The sequence below is a fragment of the Hyla sarda genome, chromosome 11 (genome assembly GCF_029499605.1).
Source record: "Hyla sarda isolate aHylSar1 chromosome 11, aHylSar1.hap1, whole genome shotgun sequence".
In the NCBI taxonomy this organism is placed as follows: Eukaryota; Metazoa; Chordata; class Amphibia; order Anura; family Hylidae; genus Hyla; species Hyla sarda.
Window position 1 is genome coordinate 103,370,368 of NC_079199.1, and position 21,201 is coordinate 103,391,568.

The 21,201-nt window shown below is 41.4% G+C and overlaps 1 protein-coding gene across 1 annotated transcript; it reads left to right on the top strand.

Annotated features, from left to right (window-relative positions):
- The first annotated feature begins 31 nt into the window (after positions 1–31).
- POLR3C (RNA polymerase III subunit C) lies at positions 32–18,445 on the top strand. Its single transcript, XM_056546095.1, has 15 exons — positions 32–168; positions 1,593–1,752; positions 3,207–3,462; positions 7,554–7,733; positions 7,824–7,906; positions 7,984–8,088; positions 8,163–8,255; positions 9,298–9,378; positions 9,452–9,503; positions 9,775–9,835; positions 10,205–10,355; positions 17,161–17,262; positions 17,843–17,892; positions 17,982–18,131; positions 18,223–18,445. The coding sequence occupies exons 2-15, from the start codon at positions 1,606–1,608 to the stop codon at positions 18,305–18,307; spliced, it is 1,596 nt and encodes a 531-aa protein (XP_056402070.1). The 5' UTR covers positions 32–168; positions 1,593–1,605; the 3' UTR covers positions 18,308–18,445.
- Positions 18,446–21,201: the final 2,756 nt, after the last annotated feature.

The following is a 21,201-nucleotide window of genomic DNA, read 5'->3' on the forward strand; positions in this document are numbered from 1 at the left end:
CCGGTGTTTGTGTCATATCAGTCCCAGTTTCTACAAGCGAGTCACCTCAACAAGCTTTATTAACAAACGAAGCTGACACACGGACATACACATGTTCCCCGCAGTCCCCGTGGATTAGAGGCGACGTGGAGCTGCGGGTACCGGATCCCGCCACAGACCGTACTACTGGTAAGAGCTGCTTTGGAACGGCCACCCAAGCTGTGGTAGTACTACAAGTCCCAGCACAACTGTCAGGTTCACAACAATTGGGATTACAGCAGAGGTTACCAAAGCCAAGAGGGTCGTTTTAGGCACTTCAGGGGCGGGACGTATGCAGGCCCCACCCACGAAGAGCCAATCAATGCTATTCACTGCTAAGTATACTGGGAAATGTAGTTCCACATCCCTTGTGTTATAATGTAATGTCTCTGAGACCCCATAAAAAGCTGAACAACAAGTCCCAGAGCAGCTTGTGGCCCCTCAGACCGGCTCTATGTGTAGCTGTCCTCCAGTACTTCAAGAACCAGTATAACCCAGCAGAGCAGTTCATACAACAGAACAGTTTTTTTTTTGTGGTACTACAACTCCCAGCACAGCCGTCAGGTTCACAATTAATGGGAAACCATGTGACCTTATATAATAGCAGAGGTTATAAAAGCCAAGTTGGACGTTTAAAGGGGTTCTCCGCCCCTAGACATCTTATCCTCTATCCAAAGGATAGGGGATAAGATGTCTGATCGCTGGGGCCCCCACATTCTCGGCTGCGGTACCCCAGACATCAAGTGCACGGCGCAAACTCCGTGCCGGATGACTGGCGATGCGGGGTGACGGCTGGTGACGTCCCGGTCACGCCCCGCTCGTGACGTCACGGCCATGCCCCCTCAATGCAAGTCTATGGGAGGGGGCGTGACTGCAGTCACGCCCCCTCCCATAGACTTGCATTGAGGGGGGTGGGGCCGTGATGTCACAAGCCTCCGGCGCTGCACCTGACGCTCTAAACCAACGCCGGGTGCAGCAGGAAGATTGTGGGGACCCCCCGATCAGACATCTTATCCCCTATCCTTTGGAGGCAGAGTACCCCTTTAAGGATTCTCGGGGGCGGGGCTTACACAGACCCCAGTCACAAGGGGGCAACCAGTCTTAAGTATACTGGGAATTGTAGTTCCACAGCCTTTGTGTTATAGTGTCATCTCTAGGTTACCCCATAGGAAGCTGACAGTTCCCCCAGCTCCATGTCTTGCTGTCTTAAAGGACTACAATAACCAGCATAACTCAGCAAAGCAGCTCCTGTGCTAGAACTATTTCTTGTAGTACTACAACTCCCAGCACAGCTGTCAGATTCTTCACAATTGGGCTACAAAGTGGCCTGGTATTACAGCAGGGGTTCTAAAAGCCAAGAGGGGTGTTTGGGGCACCTCAGGGGTGGAGCTTAACCAGACCACACCCACAAGGATTCAGCCAGTGCTAAGTATACTGGGAAATGTAGAACTACAGCCCCAGGACTACAATAACCAGCATAACCCAGCATAGCAGCTCCTGTGCTAGAACTATTCCTTGCCGTACTACAAGCCCCAGCCAGCCCGTTCTCACATCTCTTGTCTTTTGTGTTTCAGAGTCGGAGGCGCCATGACGGCGGTGGAGATGCAGCTGAGCGCCCTGCTCCTGCGGGAGCACTACGGGGAGATCGTGGATCGGGTGGGCTCCTTCCTTATCCGGACGGGTGCTCAGCCCCTCAGGGTCATCGTCAGCGAGACCGGGACCTCGAGTGACCAGGTAACTGCCCGACACACTGTCACGCATCCGCTGCATTATACACAACATCTCTGACGGCGAATGGAAACATTTTACCTGCACTGACACATTGAAACAAACCATCCAGACAGCAGAGATATTAGTGATGCCGATGTCTTTTGCGCAAAAGCCTAGGTGTCCAACCTGCGGCCCTCCAGCTGTTGCAAAACTACAACTTCCAGCATGCCCGGACAGCCAACGGCTGTCCGGGCATGCTGGGAGTTGTAGTTTTTGCAACAGCTGGAGGTGCACTGGAGGATTCGTTACAGTTGAAGATTGTTTTAATTGACAATGTGTTTTTTTTTTTGGAGACATTTACCTGCACTGACACATTGTAACAAACCATGCGACGAGATTGGTGGTTTTGGCAGTATTGTCTACACAGGATCCTACAGTAACAAACACTCTGTAAAAAGTTATCAGCCTGGATGTTACTGACTAGGTTTCTATTCACTGACAGCAAGCTGGGACATTTTTAGGGAGATATATATATAAATGTTTTATAAATAATAATAATCATTTATTATTATTATTATTATGGGAAAATATTTATTAATAATTTATGAAAATGATCATGATTAGTTAATGAAACAAAATATATTTATTAATATAATAATAATGAAAAATATTATTTAATGAAACAAAATATAATAGTAATAATATAATAATGAAAAATATTATTTAATGAAACAAAATATATTTATTATTAATATAATAATGAAAAATTATATTTAATGAAACAAAATATATTTATTATTAATAATATAATAATAATGAAAAATATTATTTAATTAAACAAAATATAATAGTAATAATATAATAATGAAAAATATTATTTAATGAAACAAAATATATTATTAATAATAATATAATAATAATAATAATAATTATTATTATTATTAAATTAAAAGGGGACACTTTCCTCAATAATGGAATTAGTGAGCATATGAAAGACCAGATTTCACCTTCTTCTTGTGGTTGAACTACCTACCCCCTTCTATTTTTCTCATAATAATAATAATTAATGAAAATGATTTATTATTTAATTAATGAAAAATATTATTATTGTAAAATATTAATAATAATTAATGAACATGATTATTTAATGAATAAAACAAAATATATTTTTTATTATTGTAAAATAATAATAATTAATGAAAATGATTATTATTAAACAATATATTGTTTATTAATAATATAATACAAAATAAAAAAATATTGTTATTGTAAAAAATTTATGGAAATTATTATTATTAATGAAACAATATATTTTTATTAATAATAATATAATACAAAATAATGAAAAATATTATTGTTACTGTAAAATATTAATATTAATTAATGAAAAATGATCATATGGTAATTAAATATAAAATGGTCCATCTGCCATCTTGCTCCGCCCTCTTCCCATTTAACCCCGTGTTTCCTGTCCTCAGGTGAAGAAGGCGCTGTGCGTCCTCATCCAGCACGGCCTGGTGACCTATCAGATGCACAAGCGCGGCTTCGTGGAGTACTCCGCCCAGAGCGACCGCTGCCTCCGCATCCTCCGCTTCCCCCGCTTCATCTACACCGCCAAGACTCTGTACGGGGACACCGGGGAGCTCATCGTGGAGGAACTGCTGCTGAACGGCAAGATGACGCTGACCGCCGCCATCAGGAAGGTCGCCGACCGGCTGACCGAGACCATGGAAGGCGAGTGACCCTGGGGACCTCATTAATCTGTAGGGGGGCTGCAAACCGTACAACAGGATCACTATACAGGAGCATCCCCCAAACCTGCTGAACTACAACTGCCAGCATGCCCGGGCAACCTTGCTGGGGGTTGTAGTTTTGCAACATTTGGGGAGCACTGCCACAAAGAGCCTTAATGAGCAGTGGTTCCCTAGTGGTAACAACCGGTAACTGCGGGAATAGTTTAATGTTTTAATTAAAAAGCTCTGCTAGCTGTCAGTGAACAGAAACATGCTGGGGGTTGTTGTTTTGCAACAGCTGGAGAACCACAGGTCAGGACAGTGTTTTCCAAACAGGGGGCCTCCAGCTGTTGCAAAACTACAACTCCCAGCATGCCCAGACAGCGGTAAATGCAGCTCCGGGTGTGACTGGAGAAGGAAAGCAGTAAATGCAGCTCCGGGTGTGACTGGAGTAGGAAAGCAGTAAATGCAGCTCCGGGTGTGACTGGTGTAGGAGAGCGGTAAATGCAGCTCCGGGTGTGACTGGAGTAGGAGAGCGGTAAATGCAGCTCCGGGTGTGACTGGAGTAGGAGAGCGGTAAATGCAGCTCCGGGTGTGACTGGAGTAGGAGAGCAGTAAATGCAGCTCCGGGTGTGACTGGTGTAGGAGAGCGGTAAATGCAGCTCCGGGTGTGACTGGAGTAGGAGAGCAGTAAATGCAGCTCCGGGTGTGACTGGAGTAGGAGAGCAGTAAATGCAGCTCCGGGTGTGACTGGTGTAGGAGAGCAGTAAATGCAGCTCCGGGTGTGACTGGAGTAGGAGAGCAGTAAATGCAGCTCGGGGTGTGACTGGAGTAGGAAAGCAGTAAATGCAGCTCCGGGTGTGACTGGAGTAGGAGAGCAGTAATTGCAGCTCCGGGTAAACAGGACTTTGTAGGGATCAGTGCACATTATGTAGATCAGGGTTTCCAAACCAGGGTGACTCCAGCTGTTGCAAAACTACAAATTCCAGCATGTAGTAAACCCTAAGAAGCTGCAGCGGCATGGAAGACATGATAGAGCAGTACTCAGCAGTGTAAGCTGTGAATCAAGCTCTGGGGGTGGGATACAAAACTGGAGCAGTGTTTTCCAACCAGGGTTCCTCCAGCTGTTGCAAAACTACAACTCCCAGCAAGCTTGGAGTTGTAGTTTTGCAACAGCTGGAGGCACCCTGGTTGGAAAACACTGGATCAGGAAGTGCTGCCATATTCTAATACAGAAGTCATGTCCTAGTGGTGACAGCTGGTTACTGCAGGAATTGTTAATGTTTTCATTTAAAATGTCTGCTAGCTGTCAGTGAATGGAAACAGGCTGGTAGTTGGGAGTTTGGCAAAAACTGGATAGCCACAGTTTAGGAAGCGCTTGGAGGAGTCTTATAGAGGAGTGATGCCCTAGTGGTAACAGCTGGTTACTGCAGGAATTGTTAATGTTTTAATTTAAAAGCTCTGCTAGCTGTCAGTGAATTGGAACAGGCTGGGAGTTGCAGTTTTGCAGCAGCTGGAGAACCACAGGTTAGGAAGCACTTGGGGGAGTCTTATAGAGGAATGTTGCCCTAGTGGTGACAGCTGGTAATTGCAGAAAAAGTTTACTGTTTTAATGAATAGCTCTGCTTGCTCTCAGTGAATGGAAACGGGCTGGGAGTTGTGGTTTTGTAACAGCTGGAGAGCGAGTCGGTGAGTTTTATGCAGCAGTGATGCCCTAGTGGTGACAGCTGGTAACTGCAGGAATGGTTTACTGTTTTAATTAAAAGGTATGCTAGCTGTTAGTGAATGGAATCATGCTGGGAGTTGTACTTTCGCAATAGCTGGATGCAAACAGGTTGGGGTGCGCTGCCATATACATTTTTCAGTGATGTCCTAGTGGTGACAGCTGGTAACTGCAGCTGCTAACTCTGCTAGCTGTCAGGGAATAACTGGAACATGCTGGGAGTTGTAGTTTTGCTACAGCCTAAAGGGCGAGTTGGCTAGTCTTATGCGGCAGTGGTGACCTAGTGGTGAAAGCCAGTAACTGCAGTATAGGTAAACTGTTTTAATTAAATGCACATCTAGCTGTCAGTGAATGGAAACATGCTGGGTGTTGTAGGCACAGTAATAGTGGAGTGCTGCCATATAGATTCTTATACAGCAGTGATGCCCTAGTGGTGACAGATGGTAACTGCAGGAATGGTTTAACACTTTAATTAAAATCTCTGCTATCTGTCAGTGAATGGGAACATGCTGGGACCTGGAGTTTTCAACAGCTGGAAAGCCACAGGGTGGGAAGCGCTGCCATATAGATTCTTATACAGCAGTGATGCCCTAGTGGTGACAGATGGTAACTGCAGGAATGGTTTAACACTTTAATTAAACTCTCTGCTATCTGTCAGTGAATGGGAACATGCTGGGACCTGGAGTTTTCAACAGCTGGAAAGCCACAGGATGGGAAGCGCTGACATATTGAATCTTATACAGCAGTGATGCCCTAGTGGTTGCAAATGGTAATTGCAGGAATGATTTACTGTTTTAATTAAAAGATCTGCTTGCTGTCAGTGAATGGGACCAGTCTAACTTACTTCATATACTTGTTACAGTTGTATCTAGTCTTTGTAATCCCCCCTACTACTGGGACCCCCATAGTTTCTGCAGCTGGTCCCTTCACCCATTATCCTGATATCCATCAATGGTTATTCGGCATGCTGGGAGTTGTAGTTTTGCAACAACTGGAGAGCCACAGATTGGGTAGCACTGCCATATAAATTCTTATACAGCAGTGGTGCCCTAGTGGTGTCGGCTGGTAACTGCAGGAAAGGTTCTGTTTAATATAAATGCTCTGCTATCTGTCAGTGAATGGGAACACGCTGAGAGTTGTTTTGCAACCACTGGAGAGCCACAGGTTGCATAGTGCTTTCTATAGGGCATTGTCTCCCAACCAGTGTGCCTCCAGCTGTTGCAAAACTACAACTCCCATCATGCCCGGACAGCCAAAGGCTGTCCGGGCATGCTGGGAGTTGTAGTTTTGCAACAGCTGGAGACACACTGGTTGGGAACACTGATATAGAGCAGTTTTGAGCAGTGCTCTGATAGCTGTCAGTGAATGGGAAAATGCTAAGAATTGTAGTTTTGCAACAGCTGGAGACACACTGGTTGGAGAACACTGCCATATAGATTCTTATAAAGCAATGGTGCCCTAGTGGTGTCGGCTGGTAACTGCAGGAAAGGTTCTGTTTTATATAAATGCTCTGCTATCTGTCAGTGAATGAGAACGTGCTGAGAGGTGTAGTTTTGCAACAGCTGGAGAGCCACAGGTTGCAGAGTGCTTTCTATAGGGCATTTTCTCCCAACCAGTGTGCCTCCAGCTGTTGCAAAACTACAACTCCCAGCAACCCCGGAGTTGTAGTTTTGCAACAGCTGGAGGCACACTGGTTGGGGAACACTGATATAGACCAGTTTTGAGCAGTGCTCTGATAGCTGTCAGTGAATTGGAAAATGCTAAGAATTGTAGTTTTGCAACAGCTGGAGGCACACTGGTTGAAGGACGCGACTATATAGATGCTTATGTGACCTAGGCAGTAACACCAGGAATACTACTAGTATAGGGTGTAAATAACAATGTCTCAATTCACTGACAGCTAGCAGGAATACAACTGTAACAAGTATATGATGTAAGTAAGACTGATCCCATTCACTGACAGCAAGAAGAGCTTTTAATTAAAACCGTAAATCATTCTTGCAATTTTCTTGTCAGTGAATGGGGAAAAAGCTAAGAATTGCAGTTCTGCAACAGCTGGGGACACACTGGTTGGGGAACACTGATATAGAGCAGTTTTGAGCAGCGCTCTGATAGCTGTCAGTGAATGGGAAAATGCTAAGAATTGTAGTTTTGCAACAGCTGGAGGCACACTGGTTGAAGAACGCGCGACTATATAGATGCCTATGTGACCCAGACAGTAACAGCAGGAATGGTTTAATGTTTTAATTAAAAGCTCTGCTAGCTGTCAGTGAATGGAGACATTGTTATTTACACCCTTTACTCCTAGTGTCTGCAGCCGCCCCCTCCCCCCATTACCCTGATATCTTCTGTATCCCTCCCCCCCACAGATGGGAAGAGCGTGGAGTACAGCGAGGTTTTGGCAACTTTCAGCCAGCTGGCGGACACGCACTTTGTACAGAGGTGCCCGACCATCGCCGAGGGCACCGCGGAGGGACGTCCGCCCCCAGCCCCCACACTGGTCACCGAAGAAAAGGAAATGTACATAGTCCCCAAAGTCACCCTGATAGGTGAGGAGATTGTCGGCCGGGTTATAATTGGGGGGGGCGGGCGGGGGGAGTCAGGCGCCAGATGCAGACTGTTCACCATGTTCTCCGCAGGGAGAGGGAAGCGGCGACGTTCCTCAGACGATGACGAAGGCGCCACCCGGAGCAAGCGGGCGAAGAAAGACTCTGGTGTAGAGGTGAGTGTCCACCAGCGGGGGGCAGCACTGTACTTGGTCTCCTTTCTATTAGGTCATGTGACTATGTCTCCTTTCAGAGCGGCCAGGACGACGGCATTTATTGGCAGATCAACATGGTTCGCTTCCACCAGCACTTCAGGGACCAGGCGGTCATCAGCGCCGTGTCCAATAAGATGGACCAGGTACGGTCTGTATACACATCCTTCCTGCCCCGCCAGCAGGTGGCGCGCTAACTGTACTGTCATTTATATTCCAGACCAGCAGCGAGATAGTCCGCACCATGCTGAGAATGAGCGAGGTCACCACCTCCTCCAACGCCGCATTCACGCAGCCGCTCTCCTCCAACGAGGTAACCAAAAAACGGAGGGGAAGATTGTCAGACCTCTGCCCCCTGTGTTTGGGCCTTAAAGGGGGTTGTTCAGCAAAAGAAACAACCTGTGTGGTGTCTAAAAGTATAATTCAGCAGCTTACTAATATAATATTATTAGATTATGTCAGCTGCGCTCTTTCCGTTCTGTGACGTCACAGGCTCTCAAAGCAGTCTGCTCTGTCCCTTCTGTCAGCACAAGATGAGATCAGTGATGTGAAGGCGGGAGCTCATTAGATAAGGCAGCAGTGAGCCTGTTCTCAGTCACAGCAGTTTCCATCAGAACGGGCTTCCCTGCTGCCTTATATAATGAGTCATGAATCTAATGAGAAGTGATACAAACTCTCCTCTTCACATCACTGGTCTTATTCTGGGCTGACAGAAGGGAAGGAGCAGACTACATTCAGAGCCTGTGACATGGCATCACAGCTTACAAGGAGGAGAGCACAGCTGATATGGAGTGATCTGTGCAGTATGGCTGATTTATGTTTGAAAAGTTAGGGGCTGATTAAAATTTTGATTAGGGGGAGGGGCGTGTATATATACACACATACCATTTCCTGTATTATCTTTTATACACTGTATAAGACCCCATAGGCCAGTGTTTACCAACCAGGGTGACTTCGGCTGTCCGGGCATGCTTGGAGCTGTAGTTTTGCAACAGCTGGAGACACCCTGGTTGGGAATAGTGATTTCTTATACTGAACGATGCTATTGCTCAGTGTGATCGGTGATCTCCTAGTACAGTCTGTCCGAGGCACACTCTATTAGCAGACCCTCCCTGAACCGAAATCAGATAGTTCCTTCGCAGTCACATTTCCGGGGGTAGGGGTGTCAATCTGAGAAGGACCTTGCGGCATTTAAGAGGATAATGACTGAAATCAGTGTGATCGCAAAAATAGACTGAAATCAGTGTGATCGCAAAAATAGACTGAAATCAGTGTGATCGCAAAAATAGACTGAAATCAGTGTGATCGTTAAAAATGGATGAAAGGATAGAGTTATCTTCTTTTATTTTTTGCAGATATTCCGGGCTTTACCCGCCGGATACAACATAGCCAAGCAGGTGTTAGACCAGTACCTGACGCTGCTGGCGGACGACCCGGTAATTGCTCCGTCCTATCCGCGCACATTTTACGGTTGTCGCGCCATTTTAACTCTCTTGTTGTTTGTTTCAGCTGGAGTTCGTAGGCCGGTCGGGGGACAGTGGCGGCGGTATGTTCGTCATCAGTATCCTTACCTCTAGTGTGTGTGTGCGTGTGTGTGTGTGTGTGTGTCTATATATATATATATATATATATATATATATATATATATATATATATATTAGTGTTTGTGTGCCTCCAGCTGTTATATATGCATGTGTGCCTCCAGCTGTTGCAAAACTACAACTCCCAGCATGTCCGGGCAACCAAAGGCTGTCCGGACATGCTGGGAGTTGTAGTTTTGCTACATGGAATCTACTGTATCATGTATCTGGTTGGTGACTTAACTCCATAAGATCTTCATAAAGCCATCGCCTCTCTTGCCATCGCCAACCTGGAATCCATAGTCCAAGAGAGGTGAGAATTCTGGATTTTTTTTTTTAAATCCTTTGTATGACCTATATATATTTTTTAAAATAATGTAATAAATAATATAATAATAATAAAAATATTATCAATATATATTTTTTATATTATTATAAAAAAATATATATTTATTATTTACAAATATATTTATATCTATTATTAATAAAATATATAAATATATATGAATACATATATAAATATTATTAAAATATTTTTTATTTTAATAAAAATATATGTATATATAATTTTAAATAAATAAAAATATATATATTATTAAATGAGAAAAAATTATAATTTTTTTTTCTTTAAATAATAATAATGTTGCTATTATTATTATTATTTATTATTAATTTTCTCCAGGTTCGGCTCTCGCTGTGCCCGCATCTACCGCCTCCTGCTCCGTAAGAGGCATTTGGAGCAGAAGCAGGTGGAGGATTTTGCGATGATCCCAGCGAAGGAAGCGAAAGAAATGTTATACAAGATGTTATCGGTCAACCTGGTCACACTGCAGGTCAGTGGCGTCTACACGTCCATAGGGGGCAGTATTATAGTAGTTATATTCTTGTATATAGGAGCAGTATTATAGTAGTTCTATTCTTGTATATAGGAACAGTATTATAGTAGTTATATTCTTGTATATAGGAGCAGTATTATAGTAGTTATATTCTTGTATATAGGAGCAGTATTATAGTAGTTATATTCTTGTATATAGGAGCAGTATTATAGTAGTTATATTCTTGTATATAGGAGCAGTATTATAGTAGTTATATTCTTGTATATAGGAGCAGTATTATAGTAGTTATATTCTTGTATATAGGAGCAGTATTATAGTAGTTATATTCTTGTATATAGGAGCAGTATTCTAGTAGTTATATTCTTGTATATAGGAGCAGTATTATAGTAGTTATATTCTTGTATATAGGAGCAGTATTATAGTAGTTATATTCTTTTATATAGGAGCAGTATTATAGTAGTTATATTCTTGTATATAGGAGCAATATTATAGTAGTTCTATTCTTGTATATAGGAGGCAGTATTATAGTAGTTATATTCTTGTATATAGGAGCGGTATTATAGTCGTTATATTCTTGTATATAGGAGCGGTATTATAGTAGTTATATTCTTGTATATAGGGGCGGTATAATAGTAGTTATATTCTTGTATATAGGAGGCAGTATTATAGTAGTTATATTCTTGTATATAGGAGCAGTATTATAGTAGTTATATTCTTGTATATAGGGGCGGTATTATAGTAGTTATATTCTTGTATATAGGAGCAGTATTATGGTAGTTATATTCTTGTATATAGGGGCAGTATTATAGTAGTTATATTCTTGTATATAGGAGCAGTATTATAGTAGTTATATTCTTATATATAGGAGCAGTATTATAGTAGTTATATTCTTGTATATAGGGGCGGTATTATAGTAGTTATATTCTTGTATATAGGAGCAGTATTATGGTAGTTATATTCTTGTATATAGGGGCAGTATTATAGTAGTTATATTCTTGTATATAGGGGCAGTATTATAGTAGTTATATTCTTGTATATAGGGGCAGTATTATAGTAGTTATATTCTTGTATATAGGAGCAGTATTATAGTAGTTATATTCTTGTATATAGGAAGCAGTATTATAGTAGTTCTATTCTTGTATATAGGAAGCAGTATTATAGTAGTTCTATTCTTGTATATAGGAAGCAGTATTATAGTAGTTATATTCTTGTATATAGGAGCGGTATTATAGTAGTTATATTCTTGTATATAGGAGCAGTATTATAGTAGTTATATTCTTGTATATAGGAGCAGTATTATAGTAGTTATATTCTTGTATATAGGAGCAGTATTATAGTAGTTATATTCTTGTATATAGGAGCAGTATTATAGTAGTTATATTCTTGTATATAGGAGGCAGTATTATAGTAGTTATATTCTTTTATATAGGAGCAGTATTATAGTAGTTATATTCTTGTATATAGGAGCAGTATTATAGTAGTTATATTCTTGTACATAGGAGGCAGTATTATAGTAGTTATATTCTTTTATATAGGAGCAGTATTATAGTAGTTATATTCTTGTATATAGGAGCAGTATTATAGTAATTATATTCTTGTATATAGGAGCAGTATTATAGTAGTTATATTCTTGTATATAGGAGCAGTATTATAGTAATTATATTCTTGTATATAGGAGCAGTATTATAGTAGTTATATTCTTGTATATAGGAGCAGTATTATAGTAGTTATATTCTTGTATATAGGAGCAGTATTATAGTAGTTATATTCTTGTATATAGGAGCAGTATTATAGTAATTATATTCTTGTATATAGGAGCAGTATTATAGTAGTTATATTCTTTGGATGTCACTATGCTCCGTCCCCGTGATCGCCAATAATCCAACCCGGAGCCAGCACACTCCAGGGGCTGATTCTAACGGGGTGCAGCGTGGAAGATCATGGGAATCCCCAGCGGCGGGACCCCCGCGATCAGGCATCTTATCCCCTATCCTTTGGATAGGGGATAAGATGTCTTAGCGCCGGAGTACCCCTTTAAATGCTTGTACTGTATATACAGTGGTCCCTCAACATACGATGGTAATCCGTTCCAAATGGACCATCGTTTGTTGAAACCATCATATGTTGAGGGATCCTTGCAATGTAAAGTATAGGACAGTGGTCTCCAACCTGCAGACGTCCAGATGTTGCAAAACTACAACACGTTGGCTGTCCGGGCATGCTGGGAGTTGTAGTTTTGCAACATCTGGAGGTCCGCAGGTTGAAGACCACTGTTAGAGGAAGTTGTACTCACCTGTCCCCGCCGCTCCGGACGGTCACCGCTGCCCGGGATGTCGCCTTCCATCGATGTCGCCGCGTCCCCGGGGTGTCCCCGACGCTCCGGCAAGGCCTCTGCTTCCCCGGCATCCTCGCTCTCCGTCGCCGCCATCACGTCGCTACTCACGCCGCTCCTATTGGATGACGGGACGTCGTGCGCAGCGACGTGATGACGACGATGGAGAGCGCTGACGATGCAGGGGATCCCAAAGAGGACGCACCGGAGCCCCGAGGACAGGTAAGTGATCGTCAGCGGAGCTCACGGGGCACCGTAAACGGCTATCCGGGGGCAGCTGAAGCAGTCTGTGCTGTGGGATAGCCGTTTATGCGATGGCCCCAACATACAAAAGCATCGTATGTTGAAATGATCGTAGGTCGGGGGTCACTGTATTATATACTAAGACAATATTATGATATAACACGGTATTTATTTATCATTATTATTATTTATTTTTATTCTATATTTTCACCTAAAAAGATGAAATGTGAGACATCCCAAGTTGGGGTTCAGTGACATTTTATGGCCGGTGACGATGCCCTGATTCTCTGCAGACTCCTCGGATTCTTTTAGAAGATTTCTCCAAGCTGGAGGATCCGCCACATCCGCGGCCTCTCAGTTGTCTCCATAAGGCGTCCTCTTATTGATGATTCCTCCTCTCAAGCGCCTCAAACCTCCTCATCAGCAGCGCCATTACCATCTGTAGTAAGCGTATTTTCCGCACCCTCTTTGGGCGTTGCGGTTCCTCGTTGTGATGAGAATCCGCCCATTTGTGGCTGGAAGTGCTGACTTTGTAAGCAGCATGGCGTCTGGTAAGGAGAGAACACAGGGAAGATGAGGGGGATCCACACATGAGGGCGGAGTCACATCTAGCACACGCCCAACTGTCTTATCAGGGAGGAGCCACAATGAATAACCAATGAAATGATTCCTATTATATTTACCCATGAACATCATTCCTAACTCTTCTATATACCGCCGCTGTCTTTTTCCTCTTTACACTAATTGGCCGCTCAGATGTCCTGGCCTGTTGTCTGACAATCTCCTGCCCATTTTCTTGCTCCTCAGGGGCGGGGCCGGGAGCCGGGGCAGGAGCCATCTCCATCTCTCTCTTCCTTTTCTTTAGATTGCTTAATTCAGCTCGTTTCTCTTCCATGTCTAGAAGTGAATGACACCAGCGAGCAGCTGCTGCCATTCTATAGTGATGTCACATCACAGCTCCTTTATGATGTCATGAGCAGCAGAGCAACAGCTTAAAGGGGCAGAAACCCCCCATAATATAGTGTCCATGGAATAAGAAATTGGCCTCGCTTATCAAAACTGTCTGATAGTAAACTAGTAAACTCTTTGCTTCCCATAGCAAACATTGACAGCTCAGCTTTAATTTTACCGGAGCATTTAAAAAAAAATGTAAGCTGTGATTGGTTGCTATGGGCAACAAAGAGTTTACTATTAGACGGTTTTGAGAAATCTGCCCCTATGTCCATAATGGGGGCCGTTTGTGTATTTTCCAGCGCTGGAGAAGGAGACTGATGTATATCACAGACCATATGGTTTCTGTAGTCTAATCAGGACAGTCTAGCCACACCCCCGATTGATAGTAACCACTCCCCTATCTCCGCCCATTTAATCCAATATAAGATCAGATAAACAAATAAAAAAATAAAAAATCTGTATAAATTAGATCTGCCTGCAGTAAGTAGACGTATAGGTCAGTGTTCACCAACCAGGGGTGCCTCCAGCTGTTGTAAAACTACAACTCCCAGCATGCCCGGACAGCCGTTGGCTGTCCGGGCATGCTGGGAGTTGTAGTTTTGCAACAGCTGGAGGCACTCCTGGTTGGGAAACACTGACCTATACTATATACTGCTATATAGTCCAGCAGTAGCAGTATTATAGTAGTTATATTCTTGTATATAGGAGCAGTATTATAGTAGTTATATTCTTGTATATAGGAGCAGTATTATAGTAGTTATATTCTTGTATATAGGAGCAGTATTATAGTAGTTATATTCTTGTATATAGGAGGCTGTATTATAGTAGTTATATCCTTGTATATAGGAGCAGTATTATAGTAGTTATATTCTTGTATATAGGGAGCAGTATTATAGTAGTTATATTCTTGTATATAGGAGCAGTATTATAGTAGTTATATTCTTGTATATAGGGGCAGTATTATAGTAGTTATATTCTTATATATAGGAGCAGTATTATAGTAGTTATATTCTTGTATATAGGGGGTAGTATTATAGTAGTTATATTCTTGTATATAGGAGGCTGTATTATAGTAGTTATATTCTTGTATATAGGAGCAGTATTATAGTAGTTATATTCTTGTATATAGGGGGTAGTATTATAGTAGTTATATACTTGTATATAGGAGACAGTATTATAGTAGTTATATTCTTGTATATAGGAGCAGTATTATAGTAGTTATATTCTTGTATATAAGAGGCAGTATTATAGTAGTTATATTCTTGTATATAGGAGGCAGTATTATAGTAGTTATATTCTTGTGTATAGGAGCAGTATTGTAGTAGTTATATTCTTGTATATAGGAGCAGTATTATAGTAGTTATATTCTTGCATATAGGAGCAGTATTATAGTAGTTATATTCTTGTATATAGGAGCAGTATTATAGTAGTTATATTCTTGTATATAGGGGCAGTATTATAGTAGTTATATTCTTGTATATAGGAGGCAGTATTATAGTAGTTATATTCTTGTATATAGGAGAAGTATTATAGTAGTTATATTCTTGTATATAGGGGGTAGTATTATAGTAGTTATATACTTGTATATAGGAGACAGTATTATAGTAGTTATATTCTTGTATATAGGAGCAGTATTATAGTAGTTATATTCTTGTATATAGGGGGTAGTATTATAGTAGTTATATACTTGTATATAGGAGACAGTATTATAGTAGTTATATTCTTGTATATAGGAGCAGTATTATAGTAGTTATATTCTTGTATATAGAAGCAGTGTTATAGTAGTTATATTCTTGTATATAAGAGGCAGTATTATAGTAGTTATATTCTTGTATATAGGAGGCAGTATTATAGTAGTTATATTCTTGTGTATAGGAGCAGTATTGTAGTAGTTATATTCTTGTATATAGGAGCAGTATTATAGTAGTTATATTCTTGCATATAGGAGCAGTATTATAGTAGTTATATTCTTGTATATAGGAGCAGTATTATAGTAGTTATATTCTTGTATATAGGGGCAGTATTATAGTAGTTATATTCTTGTATATAGGAGGCAGTATTATAGTAGTTATATTCTTGTATATAGGAGGCAGTATTATAGTAGTTATATTCTTGTGTATAGGAGCAGTATTGTAGTAGTTATATTCTTGTATATAGGGGGTAGTATTATAGTAGTTATATACTTGTATATAGGAGACAGTATTATAGTAGTTATATTCTTGTATATAGGAGCAGTATTATAGTAGTTATATTCTTGTATATAGAAGCAGTGTTATAGTAGTTATATTCTTGTATATAAGAGGCAGTATTATAGTAGTTATATTCTTGTATATAGGAGGCAGTATTATAGTAGTTATATTCTTGTGTATAGGAGCAGTATTGTAGTAGTTATATTCTTGTATATAGGAGCAGTATTATAGTAGTTATATTCTTGTATATAGGGGCAGTATTATAGTAGTTATATTCTTGTATATAGGAGGCAGTATTATAGTAGTTATATTCTTGTATATAGGAGCAGTATTATAGTAGTTATATTCTTGTATATAGGAGGCAGTATTATAGTAGTTATATTCTTGTGTATAGGAGCAGTATTGTAGTAGTTATATTCTTGTATATAGGAGCAGTATTATAGTAGTTATATTCTTGTATATAGGAGCAGTATTATAGTAGTTATATTCTTGCATATAGGAGCAGTATTATAGTAGTTATATTCTTGTATATAGGAGCAGTATTATAGTAGTTATATTCTTGTATATAGGGGCAGTATTATAGTAGTTATATTCTTGTATATAGGAGCAGTATTATAATAGTTATATTCCTGTATATAGGGGCAGTATTATAGTAGTTATATTCTTGTATATAGGAGCAGTATTATAATAGTTATATTCCTGTATATAGGGGCAGTATTATAGTAGTTATATTCTTGTATATAGGAGCAGTATTATAGTAGTTATATTCTTGTATATAGGAGCAGTATTATAGTAGTTATATTCTTGTATATAGGAGGCAGTATTATAGTATTTATATTCTTGTATATAGGAGGCAGTATTATAGTAGTTATATTCTTGTATATAGGAGCAGTATTGTAGTAGTTATATTCTTGAATATAGGAGGCAGTATTATAGTAGTTATATTCTTGTATATGGGAGCAGTATTATAGTAGTTATATTCTTGTATATAGGAGCAGTATTATATTAGTTATATTCTTGTATATAGATGGCAGTATTTATAGTAGTTATATTCTTCTTCTTTTTTTTCTTCTTTTGTATACAGGAAATTCCCAAAACCCCGGATCACGCCCCATCTAGAACTTTCTACCTTTACGCAGTAAATCCCCTCTCAGCGGCCCGGATGTTACTGCAGAGATGTTACAAGGTACAGAAAAACATCCCAACACCTCCAGGAACTGATGTAATCCATCTGATGCTGAAATCTTTTTTTTTTTTGGTGCAGTTCCCCTTTTCTCCTGCAGGTGGTGACGGTATTCAGTGCATTACCATATATTTAGCACCACCTACAGGTCACATGGAGGAACTACTATGTATTTTATGATGATTTGTTTAGTGTAGAACAGCCTCCAAACTATGGACCTTCAGATGCTGCAAAACTACAACTCCCAGCATGCCCGGACAGCCAACGGCTGTCCGGGCATGCTGGGAGTTGTAGTTTTGCAACAGCTGATGGTCCGTAGTTTGGAGACCACTAAACAAAGCTTCATAAAATACGTAGTAGTTGTTTTCTAAAATTGTTTTCTAGAATTTTGTTTTTTTAGGGTGCAGTTCTCCTTTTTTCCACTAGGTGGTGACGGTATTAAGTGCAGCGCCACTTCTTTAGCACCACCTTCAGGAAAAAAGGGGCACTGCACTCAAAAAAAAAAAATATATATATATATATAAAATTTCTATTTTGCGAAAACAAATTTTTTTTCGTCCTTTTTGTGTTTTTTTCCTCTTAGACTGTGGCAAATCTGATCGAGAGGCGACAGTTCGAGACCAAGGAGAACAAGTAAGAACCATATCAATCTTTTTGGATTATTGTGCCCCCTGCTGGCGAACACGTATAACGGTGATATGTCCTCTCGCTCCGACGTACAGGAGGCTGCTGGAGAAATCCCAGAGGATCGAGGCCATCATCGCCTCCATGCAGGCCACCGGGGCCGAGGACTCCCAGCTGCAGGAGATCGAGGAGATGATCACCGCTCCGGAACGCCAGCAGCTCGAGAACCTGAAACGGAACGTCAACAAGTGAGTGGGGGCGGGAGACGTCGACGGGGTCTATTACCCTACGTAACCTTTTATATACTTTGACCTCTGACCTCTCCTCTTTGACCTGCAGACTGGACGCCAGCGAGATCCAGGTGGATGAGACCATCTTCATTCTGGAGTCGTATATAAATAGCACGAAGGCCAAGAGCACGTGACACATGGACCCCCCCCCCCCCCATATTCTTGTATATAGGTCACATGACATGGGCCGGACTGGTGTTGCACAATTTGAGTTGTGGCGTCACACGCGGGATGATTCGTCACTGATAGAGCCTGTCAAATAAATCTTCTCTGTAATATTCATCGTGGTGTTCGTGGTGGTTTTTATAAAGTTTTGTGGCCTGGAGGCGGAGCCTGATCACAATGCAGCCAATCAGAATCCACCTTTTTATCCAGTGCGCTTTACAGTAAGTGATCTGAGCTCTGATTGGTTCCTGTGGTCAACAGGGCCGCACCTCTGTCTGCTGAGATGCTGTATCCAAGCCATTCATGTGTGATACTGTGTGGTAACCAGCTGAATCCAAGCTGATCATGCCTATTACTATCTACTGAGCTGTGTATCTAATCCTGTCATGTGTGATGCTGTCTGCTGAGCTGTGTATCTAATCCTGTCATGTGTGATACTGCCTGCTGAGCTGTGTATCTAATCCTGTCATGTGTGATACTGTCTGCTGAGCTGTGTATCTAATCCTGTCGTGTGATACCGTCTGCTGAGCTGTGTGTCTAATCCTATCATGTGTGATACTGCCTGCTGAGCTGTGTATCCAATCCAGTCATCTGTGATACTCTCTGCTGAGCTGTGTATCCAATCCTGTCATCTGTGATACTGTCTGCTGAGCTGTGTATCTAATCCTAGCATGTGTGATACTGTCTGCTGAGCTGTGTATCCAATCCTGTCATCTGTGATACTCTTCTGAGCTGTGTATCTAATCCTAGCATGTGTGATACTGTCTGCTGAACTGTGGATCCAATCCTGTCATCTGTGATACTCTCTGCTGAGCTGTGTATCTAATCCTGTCATCTGTGATACTCTATGCTGAGCTACTGTATCTAATGCTGTCATATGTGATACTCTCTTCTGAGCTGTGTATCCAATCCTGTCATATGTGATACACTCTGCTGAGCTGTGTATCCAATCCAGTCATCTGTGATACTCTCTGCTGAGCTATGTATCCAATCCATTCATCTGTGATACACTCTGCTGAGCTGTGTATCCAATCCTGTCATCTGTGATACACTCTGCTGAGCTCTGTATCCAATCCTGTCCTCTGTGATACCCTGCTGATCTGTGTATCTAATCCTGTCGTGTGATACTGTCTGCTGAGCTGTGTATCTAATCCTATCATGTGTGATACTGTCTGCTGAACTGTGGATCCAATCCTGCCATCTGTGATACTCTCTTCTGAGCTCTGTATCCAAACCTGTCATGTGTGATACTGTCTGCTGAGCTGTGTATCTAATTCTGTGATACTCTTTTCTGAGCTGTGTATCCAATCCTGTCATCTGTGATACACTCTGCTGAGCTGTGTATCCAATCCATTCATCTGTGATACACTCTGCTGAGCTGTGTATCCAATCCTGTCATGTGTGATACTCTGCTGAGCTGTGTATCTAATCCTGTCATCTGTGATACTCTGCTGAGCTGTGTATCTAATCCTGTCATGTGTGATACTGTCTGCTGAGCTGTGTATCTAATCCTAGCATGTGTGATACTGTCTGCTGAGCTGTGTATCTAATGCTGTCATCTGTGATACTCTCTTCTGAGCTCTGTATCCAAACCTGTCATGTGTGATACTGTCTGCTGAGCTGTGTATCTAATTCTGTGATACTCTTTTCTGAGCTGTGTATCCAATCCTGTCATCTGTGATACACTCTGCTGAGCTGTGTATCCAATCCTGTCATCTGTGATACACTCTGCTGAGCTCTGTATCCAATCCTGTCCTCTGTGATACCCTGCTGATCTGTGTATCTAATCCTGTCGTGTGATACTGTTTGCTGAGCTGTGTATCTAATCCTATCATGTGTGATACTGTCTGCTGAACTGTGGATCCAATCCTGTCATCTGTGATACTCTCTTCTGAGCTGTGTATCCAATCCTGTCATCTGTGATACTCTCTGCTGAGCTGTGTATCTAATTTTGTCATCTGTGATACTCTCTTCTGAGCTCTGTATCCAAACCTGTCATGTGTGATACTGTCTGCTGAGCTGTGTATCTAATTCTGTGATACTCTTTTCTGAGCTGTGTATCCAATCCTGTCATCTGTGATACACTCTGCTGAGCTGTGTATCCAATCCATTCATCTGTGATACACTCTGCTGAGCTGTGTATCTAATCCTGTCATCTGTGATACTCTGCTGAGCTGTGTATCCAATCCTGTCATGTGTGATACTGTCTGCTGAGCTGTGTATCTAATCCTAGCATGTGTGATACTGTCTGCTGAGCTGTGTATCTAATCCTGTCATCTGTGATACTCTCTTCTGAGCTGTGTATCCAACCCTGTCATATGTGATACACTCTGCTGAGCTGTGTATCTAATTTTGTCATCTGTGATACTCTCTTCTGAGCTCTGTATCCAAACCTGTCATGTGTGATACTGTCTGCTGAGCTGTGTATCTAATTCTGTGATACTCTTTTCTGAGCTGTGTATCCAATCCTGTCATCTGTGATACTCTGCTGAGCTATGTATCCAATCCATTCATCTGTGATACACTCTGCTGAGCTGTGTATCCAATCCTGTCATCTGTGATACACTCTGCTGAGCTCTGTATCCAATCCTGTCCTCTGTGATACCCTGCTGATCTGTGTATCTAATCCTGTCGTGTGATACTGTCGTCTGAGCTGTGTATCTAATCCTATCATGTGTGATACTGTCTGCTGAACTGTGGATCCAATCCTGTCATCTGTTATACTCTCTGCTAAGCTGTGTATCTAATTCTGTCATCTGTGATACTCTCTTCTGAGCTCTGTATCCAAACCTGTCATGTGTGATACTGTCTGCTGAGCTGTGTATCTAACTCTGTGATACTCTTTTCTGAGCTGTGTATCCAA